Raw genomic sequence first — 11,777 nt, 5'->3', positions numbered from 1 at the left:
GCTATCTAATGGCTCTGCGCCAGTGTCCCTGTTGTGTTTACTATATGAACTCGAGTGCGGCACCTAGTTTAATTTCATTGCAACTGCCAATGATTTCTCTGAAAGTATGTTTCTGTATTGATTTTGATTAATTATTACATATTGATTATTTTACTATTTAGATAATAAACCTATCATTTTGCATTTAAAGTTAGGCGACTGGTTCTCGTAGGCCTACATCTTTCACACACTGTTAAAATACTCCCAGCTAGTTGCATTATATCATTCATGAAACAAAATGTCCCTATTATGTTTACTATATGCTCCGGTGCGTTAAGTGCCTAGTTTCAATTTATAGCGTGCGACTGCCTTTGTTTTAGTTTTATTTCATTGCAACTGCCTTTGTTATATATAAAAACAAACAATCCAAATGTGTTAGACCAAAATACAATTACTTCAAGACATTTTTACAATTATATTATACAATGTAGACTATGTTGACTATGGCCTGTTGGTTAGACTTGAGAAATTACTTTTCATCCATGTAATATTTCATAAAACACCCAATGTACAATGAGTTATGTATTACAAAACCAATAAAACGCCATGTTAATCTACTACACACACACCGGCACAATTTACATACTTGATTACCCTGTTATACTTTCTTAAGTTAAATCCGGTGTAAAGCATGCACGCTTTCAATATGAATGTCCATTAACATTCACAAGTGATTTCCCTCACAATATTCAAGAGAGGCTGGAGTGTGCCCCCTGCTGGTGAAGCTTCTTTGTCTTGGTCTGTGTCATCCTAAGACATTGCTTATAAAGTCTAACTGGGCGCCCCTTTCGCTTGGTCCTTCTCATGTTGCGCCTCCTGACTTGCAGCCTCATGATCTCTAGGTGGCGTCCTTCAACCATGTCTCCACCGCTTGGCTGCTGCTGCTCCAGCTGGGAGAGGAGGGGCTGGACCAGAACTGCTGTGCAGCTGTGAGCAAAGAGAGTGAAAGCGAACAAGAGTGAGAAAGAGGAGGAAAGTGGGGGCCTAACTAACACTGTACTATCACTGCCCAGGAACCTATTATAGTAATTAAAGATATTTACATATAAAAACCAGGTTAAAAAAACTGACTGACCTTGACTGCTGAGTGCAGTGCTGTGGCTGCAAAGTGAAGCAGGACTGAGACACATCGTCCAGCAGGACAGGCAGTAACCCACTCAGCTTCCTCTGTTGACCCAGCCTCTGGAAGAGTCTGAGGGGGGAGAGAGACAGAGGAAGTGGTCAGATTGATGCAACTGCTATGGCAGTAGTAAACAGATGGCTGTGTCAGAAGATATGGGTGAATATAGACTGTAGGATGAGGCTTTATTTTGGGACTGCCCACACACAGACATATGTGCATTTATCCTACAGTGTAATCCTACTGATATGTGAGGGTGTGAGCGCACACATGGCCACTGCAGCGCACATGTGTGCGCTGCCACCTTGACAGTGATTATGTAAGAGGTGTTACTTTCATCACATCAGTCTGCAAACAGTGCAGGCAATGTTTACTTTAAAGTCTACTTTACATTGGCTGGGAAGAGTGATGGCAGACACTACTCACAATCTCAACTGTGTGCAACTTTTCAATATCAAACCTGATACAGGGGTCATTGTACAACACTGTAAATACTGAGTCTGCCAATTGAAACAGTGAGAAGTGTAATATTTCCGACCATGAGTATCTGGCACTGTTCACATACAGCTGCAGTGGGAATTGTTTAGTTTAGAGATCCAATGCATAGTATTGAGTATAGATCATGTACTGTGGATTCTTGGGTATAGACATTCCAAAGAGATTCCATCTAAAAAGTTGATCTATTCCATCTTCAATTTTTGGGTGTGACTGCCTTTGGCAAGGCACAACCTATATTATCTCTCATATATATGATTTTTTATTATTTATTCTTTTCCCAACCTAACTCGTCCTTAAATTTTTGCACTACATAGACAATGTCGGTGTCAAAATGTTCATCTTGGTCAAGTTTACATTGCTTGTATCCGAACACAGGCATGATTTTGGACGAAAAGTGAAGCTAACAGTAGCTAACTAGCTAGCTAGCCACAGTCAGAAACGTCCGGACGTCACACAACGCCACACAATGCGTGCGTTAATAACAAGGCCTCTACAATCAATATAAGCTGAGTCAGTGGACACCAAGTCAGTGAACAACAAGTCTTAAGTCATTTTGCTACTTGCATAGCTAGTTACAGCCCAGGGTGGTGTTATTGCAGAAAACAGTAATTGTTATAGCGGGACAAGTTATCCCTTATTTCTCAGCGTGAGAAATGGTTGAAATGCGTGAGAAATACATGGTGTTGCAAGATAGCTATCTTCTGGGAGGTACTGTGACAGTTTACTGTAGCTGGCTGGCTAGCTGTTAGAACTGCAAGCCCACATGCACAGGCCAAGGTGATAACAGAGAATGTCGAATGTCTCATATGTAGCTCAAGCTAAGTAGCTTTATAAGCTTTTTCTGTGATATCAACACTGTACTTTTTTGAGCTAGTGAAAAGTACCACTAGCGCTCACAAGTTTTACAACTGTAAAATAGAAGTGGTCTCCCCTTCGTTCTTCTGGTTATCCCCACACACATCATTAGTATTATTACTACTCACAGTTAGCTGACTATCTACCTCTGACATGGAGCAGAGCACTATGATTCGGCCTCGTCCAGGTGAGGAAAATTGTACATCACGCCTGCAAGAATGTGCTCTTCTGTAGAAGATAATCCAGTTCTACAAAGCACAAGATGCTGTGTGTTAGCCAGCTACAGTAATAGCTACCAAACAGTTAGCTAGCACAGTTAGCTTTGTTTTCCATGTATTTGCACTGTTGAGATAGAATTGTGGTGGGACTGATAGATCATTAAAGCAAGTAAGCACGACAGGGGTATCAGATGATGATCATAAGTCCCGTAGAGCAATCGATGCCATTCAATATCCAAACAATTGGAGTGGATACGCGCGAGGCAGTTTTCCCCAGAGCCATAAAGAGACATGTTACATGTATTATTACATTTATTTTGTTGTGAATGGCTGTAATGTAGTGCTCACTTATACTATCATATTTGCCGCAGCAGATATGAGATGCGACTTGAAAATCGCCAGTAAACTGCTTGGAAATTTGTAACGAATCTGGTAAATGGTCATTAAAGATCCTGTAAAGTGGAATTGAAAACGAATTGAATGTGTTCTTAACCACCCATCCAAATTCGAATAAAAAAAACACAGAACGTATGTTAAATTAGGCTTTGAAATCGTGAGAAAATCAGCCCTCTTCTCTGCTTGAGATTGGGGGGGCGTGTCGCCTGAAGGAGCTGAAGCTCCGCCCCTCGCCCTACCTATGACCCAGATAATGGACGCTACGTCAAGCCGAACAAAACAGTATAGAATTAGAATGTATTTGTTCAATGAATCCCGTCTGTCTCTGGTCCATGTTAAAACTATCTGCTGTTGGAGTTTATCCGAAGCTCTCCATCAGCGTGGCTCTTCACAAAATCAATCCACCTATTTTTCCTTTCCTCATCAATAGGGAAATTAAATAGCGTTGCAGCGCAGCTGAAGTTCTTGCATCCAGGGAAGATGCAGTTGCGGGTGGAGGGACACATTCTGAAGATAGCTAAGCTAGCTGATGTAGGCTACAATAACAGTACAGCAGGAGGAACCATTCAGTGATCTGATGTAGATGGGTCAAAATGACGTAGATAGGTAATTTTTTGGCCCCGCCCATTAAAACCCGATCTGAAAACGGAAGAGAAACTGTTCTATGGTCTAACTCCACATTTCAGTGCGACAAAGTTTTCGCCCTTTGCCCATGCTTTCAGGAACTAATTTCAAAGTATATAATGTACTGAGAAGCAAATCATGGAATTTGCTTTACAGGATCTTTAATCAATTTGATTAATGTTGAACTACTGCAACTAAACTTACAAGCTAAAACTATCATTTGTATCATGTGTAGATGGAAAAAGCTTGTCTTAAAGGGGGTTCTTTATAGTGGCGATTTTAGACCCTTTTTAGGGGTGCTCAAGCACCCCTAAATTTAATCTCAGCACCCCAAAAAAAAAAAAAAAAAAAAAATATATATATATATATATATATTTGTTATTGTTTATTATCATTTGATGCTGGTAGTTCATGAAGAAAGGGACATTGTTAGTTTTTTCATTCATTCAATATTTTGCATAATAATACATAAATGTATTAATTGTTATCCAGTGAAATTAGGGATTTATTTAGCAAGGAGGTTTAGCACTTTTGCAAAGCACTGTATACATGTCACATTCTCATTGGGGGCTGAGCACCCCTAAAGGTCTGATTCTAGAATCGCCCTTGGTTCTTTATTAATTAATTAATGCAATATGAGTAAATTCTTAAAAAGGGGAAGTTTAAGTACCATACGTTTTGTTTTTGTATTTTGAAGTGTTCAAGGAGCAGCAACAAATGTATGCTTTATTTATTGATCTTGATTCAGTGTTTCCGCTATGTTGATTTTTCCGTGTCGGCCCGCCACGGCTAAATTTCTGCCGCCACGGTATCAGAAGTGATTGTTTAGAAAGCGTATCGGAGGATTGCACGGACACCCGCTTCACAGCGCAGTTGAGATTGCGTGTGTGCGTCCTTGAGAACTGTAAATCGTATAATTTATGTTGTCAGTTAATCTAAGGCTGTTATTGTATAAATCTATAGTTCTTGCTAATTTAAATTAAGTTAACTGGTGATTTTCGTTGTTTGTAGGCTATTCTTCCCCTGCTAGCAAAATTGCACATGTCGATTCGATAGCGATTGCTGCCCTTGCGCACGTTTGTATTTTAGGTGCATTATTATGCTGAAGTAGTTTTAACTAGAGAGGGTACAATTTCTGGGGAAATTGTAGGGTGTGCTTGCTTGCGTCGGTTGTACAAGGATTTTAATGCCATTTTTACAACTGATATTCCTGTATATTTTATATAAAAATGCATAGGGCCTACTTATTATGTATAAATATTACATAGATTTAAAAGCATCTTTTTTTTGCTGCTCATTTACAACTCTAAATACGAGTTAAGTGTAGAATGAAATATGATGTCTTCTCATTTCCCCTGCAAGAGGCAGCCTCATAGCTGAATCAAAACGAATACATTTGGCAGACCGGTGTAAAAATGGACCTAATCTCTATGACTTAAACGTCCTTTTAAGTTTTCCCTTCTCGTGATATTTTCAGGCATTTAGCCTACTCATATTGCATTCATTCATTAATAAAGAACCCCCTTTGAAGATTATTCTACAACGTTACCGGCAGAAGATAGAATCGCGATTCAAACAGTACCATCTGCTAACTGAAAATATGCTCCCAAAAACGTAAATAAGCTTGACATTTATTTAGTGGAAAATCGCTTTCATGAAAAGCTCACTGGTAGCGATCATTAAGTAACAACAGTAACAACGCAAAGTGCGCTATCCCTGTGTGGAGAAGCTGCCCCGGTAAATTGTACTACTACAGTACAGTAGACTACTGCTGTGTTCGTCTTGGTAGCGATTGCGTTGGTTGAATTGGATTTAACGTTCTGTTGTACGGTTTAGGCTGAAATTAATTATTTTCATGAACAGATTGACAAAGTTTAGGCTGTGGCAATGAAGTTAAGGTTAGCAGTTAGATAGACTTTTGATTTAAGTAAGGGGAGTGCCGAACATGTTCTGTCGCCGTTTGACTTCCTACAGCTGTGTAGATGTTTTTGTAGTGTCTCGCGTAGGCTACAGCGTTGCAGGGAGCAACACTGGTTTGAAACCACAGGTAATGATCATTTCACCCACAAATCGTTTACTTGTAATGTAATGTCATAATAAATCCTACAACGAAAATGTATTTGTGAGGAATGTTTATTTTAAAGATTGAAAACAGATGCATCATAGACCACTGTAGTATGTGTTGCCCGGGCAACAGAGGCTAATGTCATGATGCTAATGCTTCAGTGAAATAGTAGACTACCGTTTCCAAAAGTAGATGTGGGCCTACTTCCTTAATAATATTAGCTAATATTGTACATTACATTTCATAATTGTGTTTCACATCACAAAGTAAAATGAGTAAATAGTTATCACCCTGGCCTCTTTGCTTGTGGCGTTCCTGCAGCTGCCTTGCAGTAAAGCTATAGTTAGCCTAGATATCCCCCAAGTTAACAGATGTGAAACGAATGTTCTGCTACAGGTAGTCACGCGTGTTTTCGTGACGTAGTGACGTTAGTAACGTCAGTGACTGTGGCTAGCAAATTAGCCACCGTTAGCTTCACTTTTCACCACAAAAACGCAATTTCTACTTAAACCATGCAACGGAACGTAAGTAAAAATACAACCAACGCAATCGCTACCAAGACGAACCTTTTGACACCGCCGTTGTGTATGTAGTCCAAATATTGACTGATCCTTAGGGGGGCGAAAATAAATAATAAATAAATATATATGTGAGAGAACAAAGGTTGTGCCCTTGCCGAAGGCAAAGCACACCCAACTAGAGAGGGTACAATTTCTGGGGAAATTGTAGGGTGTGCTTGCTTGCGTCGGTTGTACAGGGATTTTAATGCCATTTTTACAACTGATATTCCTGTATATTTTATATAAAAATGCATAGGGTGTACTTATTATGTATAAATATTACATACATTTAAAAGCATCTTTTTTTTGCTGCTCATTTACAACTCAAAATACGATTGAAGTGTAGAATGAAATATGATGTCTTCTCATTTCCCCTGCAAGAGGCAGCCTCATAGCTGAATCAAAACAAATACATTTGGCAGACCGGTGTAAAAATGGACCTAATCTCTATGACTTAAACGTCCTTTTAAGTTTTCCCTTCTCGTGATAGTTTCAGGCATTTAGCCTACTCATATTGCATTCATTCATTAATAAAGAACCCCCTTTGAAGATTATTCTACGACGTTACCGGCAGAAGATAGAATCGCGATTCAAACAGTACCATCTGCTAACTGAAAATATGCCCCCAAAAACGTAAATAAGCTTGACATTTATTTAGTGGAAAATCGCTCATTCATAAAAAGCTCACTGGTAGCGATCATTGTCAGTAACAACGCAAAATGCGATATAGCCCTGTGTGGAGAAGCTGCCCCGGTAAATTCTACTACTACAGTACAGTACTAGACTACTGCTGTGTTCGTCTTGGTAGCGATTGCGTTGGTTGAATTTGATTAATCGTTCTGTTGTACGGTTTAGGCTGAAATTAATTATTTTCATGAACAGATTGACAAAGTTTAGGCTGTGGCAATGAAGTTCAGGTTAGTAGTCAGATAGTTTCACCTATTGAAAGACTTTTGATTTAAGTAAGGGGAGTGCCGAACATGTTCTGTCGCCGTTTGACTTCCTACAACTGTGTAGATGTTTTTGTAGTGTCTCGCGTAGGCTACAGCGTTGCAGTGAGCAACACTGGTTTGAAACCACAGGTAATGATAATTTCACCAACAAATCGTTTACTTGTAATGTAATGTCATAGTAAATCCTACAAAGAAAATGTATGTGAGGAATGTTTATTTTAACGATTGAAAACAGATGCATCATAGACCACTGTGGTATGTGTTGCCCGGGCAACAGAGGCTAATGTCATGGTAATGCTTCAGTGAAATAGTAGACTACCGTATCCGAAAGTAGATGTGGGCTTACTTCCTTAATAATATCAGCTAATATTGTACATTACATTTCATAATTGTGTTTCACATCACAAAGTAAAATGAGTAAATAGTTATCACCCTGGCCTCTTTGCTTGTGGCGTTCCTGCAGCTGCCTTGCAGTAAAGCTATAGTTAGCCTAGCTATCCCCCAAGTTAACAGATGTGAAACAAATTGACGCGTGTTTTCGTGACGTTAGTGACGTAGTGACGTTAGTAACGTCAGTGACTGTGGCTAGAAAATTAGCCACCGTTAGCTTCACTTTTCACCACAAAAACGCAATTTCTACTTAAACCATGCAACGGAACGTAAATAAAAATTACAACCAACGCAATCGCTACCAAGACGAACCTTTTGACACCGCCGTTGTGTATGTAGTCCAAATATTGACTGATCCTTAGGGGGGCGAAAATAAATAATAATAATAAATAAATAAATATATATGTGAGAGAACAAAGGTTGTGCTCTCGCCGAAGGCTTGAGCACACCCAATAAATATATATGTGAGAGAACAAAGGTTGTGCTCTCACCGAAGGCTTGAGCACACCCAATTAATAAAGAGTGGGTATATTGTTATGATTAGCTACAGAATGCTTAGCCTATCAAGATCAAATGAAGCAGACAGCGTACATGCTTCCGAGCGGCCCCTTAATCGATAGGCTAGGCTACTGACCATTTACAATAAGTTACGTCAATTATTAATTGGCAGCATTTATGCCATTTAGAACATACTTCATGGCTGTAAGGTGTCATTAAGTAGCCTAACTGTATTTCTTTGGGGGAATTCGGACAGACCTGCCCCCACTGCAAAAAAAAAATCCTAGAGGAAACACTGTGATTACAAGCTGGAAACAAGCAACTAGACAGCCCTGCTAAAGATCCTGTAGAGTTGAGTATAGAGAAGATCATATCTATATGTGTGGGTCCAGTTAAAGAGAGTGATGGAGAGGACGGGGAATATTTACCTGCTAGTGCAGTTGCAGTGGTACAAGCTCCTGGACTCTGAGTTATAGAAGCTGTATCTCTCCTGCTGCGGAGGGATCTTCAGCCTGCACGTATCCAGGTCGTGGTAAACCTCACAGGACTGTGGTTTATCTAGAGACAGGAAGATAGGAGAGGGTGAATCAGGATCCAGGGCAAGACAGGGCACACAAACACATGTAGTGATGGCTCCCACATACCTATATTTGCTGTGACTCTTTCCACAAGTTTATTAGAGAAGTTGGCTTTCATTGTGTGGGTGACACAAATAATTTGAAATGGCATTGTGTCCGTCTCCTGATTGCACACTGGCATGGAGGCGGTCTCGCTCTCCAGTGTGGTCAGGGCTTGGGAGCTACCATCTGCTTCAGAGGTAGCGGAGATGGTTGGGGAGTCAGACACTTCTGTGTGGGAGGCTGGGAAGGCAGGAGTGCTGTGGAAGGCTGGAGCTGAATTGTGAGAGGCTGGGGAGGCAGGAGCAGTGCTGTATGAAGATGCTGAGGGAGGGGCTGAAGTGTGGATAGCTGGGTCTGAGGAAGACAGGGTGGGGGAGGCAGAGGCTGTAGTATGGGAGGAAGGGGCTGAGGCAGATAGGCCTGGTGAGGCAGCTCTAGTGTGGGTGACTACATCAAAGGTGGGGAAGAACCCTGAGTCTGAGGTTCTGCTTTTCTGGGAGTCTGGTGTGAGTTTGGCATTAGAGGTGATGGTTATGTTGATAGCGGCAGTAGCCATGTCGTCTTCTTCAGAGTCTGTGTTTGAGTAGTTGTACACAGTGGCTGGATGCACCACAGCATACAAAGCCATGTCTTCCTCCAGACACCTGTTGGAGAGACATGCAGATTAAAAGATGATTTTAAAATGTTTGCACCTGTAACTGGTCACCTTAATTACAAGTAGGCAATGAAGTCAACGTAAGTCAATGCTCTTACTTACATTCCAAACCAGTTTCTCTTAACACACTGGAGCTTGTAGGAAAAGTCAAAGCACTTCATTTTCAGTAGGTTGAAGAATGTGTAACCCACAACATTTGATATTCGGTCCTGAGCCGCCAACAGACACTCGCGAAACCTACAAAAAAGCAGGAATGTTGGTAAAAAAAATTGCAGTGCCTGACATTAACAAGTCTTGGAGGGGGAAATTAACTGTAATCAGATTTCTCAGAAGAAAAAAGTGCCAAACAATATGTTGTAGAGAAGTTGTCTTACTTGTTGTCACAGTTGCAGTGGGACATGGTGAAGATGTTTTTGTTGAAGACTCCATAGTTGTATTGAAAGGACAGGATGGTGTCCTGACATTGGTCATGCTCACGGCAACAGCTATCAGTGTCAGAAAAGACACCTGAGAAGATACAAGAGAGTTCAACAAAATTAAATGAGACCAGGTTACAGGTTATCACTTATGATAATCACTGAACACTTACCTACCCAAATCTTTGTATGACAATGCCTTGTTCCCAGCTCCACACCAAAGAGTTCCAGGTACAATAAAACCACGTTTCAGGCGTCGGTGCGTCTTTCCCCCAGATCTGTCACTGTCGCCATGAAGTTTCTGGACTGAAGCACCCACAATGTAGTGACCTTCCGCACTTCGTATGTGCCTCTTTCCAGAGTGTTTCGTGCGATCCGCAATTGTTCGAGGGTTAAATGCGGCGCATGATTCGAGCATCATATTGATTTCGAAGTGACTGTCAGGGCGTCCGGTGAATTCTCCCTCGCGCTTCCAACACAGATCCAAGTAGTTCGCGGTAACAGAAGATTCATCATTCCAGACACAGTTGACCATAGAGTGCTCATTTGACCAGACAAGGTGGTATAGGCGGAGTAACGACTGGGTCTGGTTCTGGCTAAGGAAAGTGTAATGGGTCTGGCAGTTTGTGACTTTCGTCCAAACGCAGAAGTTTCGAACTTCACTTGTAGCAATGGTCGATTTCAGAACAGCCAATATTAGAACAATAACGCGTAGAAGGGACTTAATACCCATTACTTTTCTTCTTTTTTTACACTGAACAAATGTAAATTCAGCACCAGATCTAACTATATACAAATTAATAGTGAATAGTTAAATAGTTCAGTAATTATTTCTTGCAATACTGTGTAACTAAACTTTTGGCCTATTGAAACATGCACACGCCTTGTTCTTGTCCTTAGCACGTTTGACGGACACGGTGTGCAGGGTGGTTTTCTTAACATGACCAGGGGGGTGGGGGAGGTGGGGGGCTTTCCCGATGTTCTAGAATTACGTGAAGACTCGGTACTCTGAAGTGATCACGTGGGATTGACAACAATTCACTAAAATATTCTCATTCCACACACCCCTCCCTTCCTTTCTCGAAGACAATAATAGAGGCTGTATCCTCCAGAGACGTCAATATACAAACGTGAATTATTAGCCATCAATCTGAAAGTATGATATCATAAATTAACGATCATTTATGAGCATGTTTTATGAAAAGAGTATCTCTTGTAGGCTACAGCATGATGTGTGTCTTCAGAATTTGAGATGTAAATTATATTCCACTACTGAAATAAGACAAATGTAGGATGCCTCGACTGTATCTCATACACTTCGAGTAGAGTTCAAATTTAATCCGAGGTTAAATCTGAGTTCATGAACTTCAACCCACTTGGAGAGAAAATCCAACATGATTATTCAAGAATGCAAAGGTCAGTCGTTTCCCGTTGCGTGTCTCTTGCAAGGCGATTGGTTGTAACCTCACCTGATGCGCCCAAAGTTTTCTGACATGTGGCAGCGCAACTCATTGGGGATTTTATAATTTTATTATTATTATAACCACAAGTAATTACTAATTCCCGAAAGTGCGGCAATCACAACACTTACATACTGAAATCTAAAAAATATATTTAGTTTTCCCTTTAAATATCATGCAATATCATGATCATGTCAACATGTATTCAATTGACAGAATTTCAGCAATATTTGTTTTGATGTACGTGAGCGAAAGATAAATCGAAAGGAACATGGAAAAAAAGACAGAGAAAGAGTTAGACTTAACAGTGAATCAGTGCTATTGGAGTGCACCAAATGTTGGCCAAACCATTACCAAACACACAAAAATGAAATCTAAATGCAAGAACTGGAACTATGCAGTCACAGTAG

The 11,777-nt window shown here is 40.5% G+C and overlaps 1 protein-coding gene across 2 annotated transcripts; it reads right to left on the bottom strand.

Annotated features, from left to right (window-relative positions):
• Positions 1–354: 354 nt before the first annotated feature.
• On the bottom strand, positions 355–10,835 carry LOC134038637 (group 3 secretory phospholipase A2-like). Of its 2 annotated transcripts, none has more exons than XM_062484131.1 (7): positions 10,085–10,835; positions 9,866–9,998; positions 9,594–9,728; positions 8,861–9,480; positions 8,645–8,774; positions 1,115–1,231; positions 355–966 (listed from the first exon to the last, which is right to left on the bottom strand). In XM_062484131.1, exons 1-7 carry the CDS (start codon positions 10,638–10,640, stop codon positions 729–731), a joined length of 1,929 nt encoding a protein of 642 aa, XP_062340115.1. In that variant the 5' UTR covers positions 10,641–10,835; the 3' UTR covers positions 355–728. The 2 variants fall into 2 exon arrangements, with proteins under 2 accessions (XP_062340115.1, XP_062340116.1); XM_062484132.1 differs by having other exon boundaries at positions 10,081–10,197.
• Positions 10,836–11,777: the final 942 nt, after the last annotated feature.

The sequence above is a fragment of the Osmerus eperlanus genome, chromosome 18 (assembly GCF_963692335.1).
Source record: "Osmerus eperlanus chromosome 18, fOsmEpe2.1, whole genome shotgun sequence".
Lineage (NCBI taxonomy): Eukaryota > Metazoa > Chordata > Actinopteri > Osmeriformes > Osmeridae > Osmerus > Osmerus eperlanus.
Note: the sequence above shows the minus strand (reverse complement) of the source record. Positions and strands in the feature narration are given on the sequence as shown.

What these genes read in the sequence shown, in the direction of transcription:
- LOC134038637 (XM_062484131.1), bottom strand. Translation starts at nt 10,640, where the DNA reads ATGGGTATTAAGTCCCTTCTACGCGTTATTGTTCTAATATTGGCTGTT. An exon ending in AAGAGTCACAGCAAATATAG is followed by an intron (nt 8,775 to 8,860) that starts GTATGTGGGAGC and finishes TCCTGTCTCTAG; the next exon opens with ATAAACCACAGTCCTGTGAG. An exon ending in CACTGCACTCAGCAGTCAAG is followed by an intron (nt 967 to 1,114) that starts GTCAGTCAGTTT and finishes CTTTGCTCACAG; the next exon opens with CTGCACAGCAGTTCTGGTCC.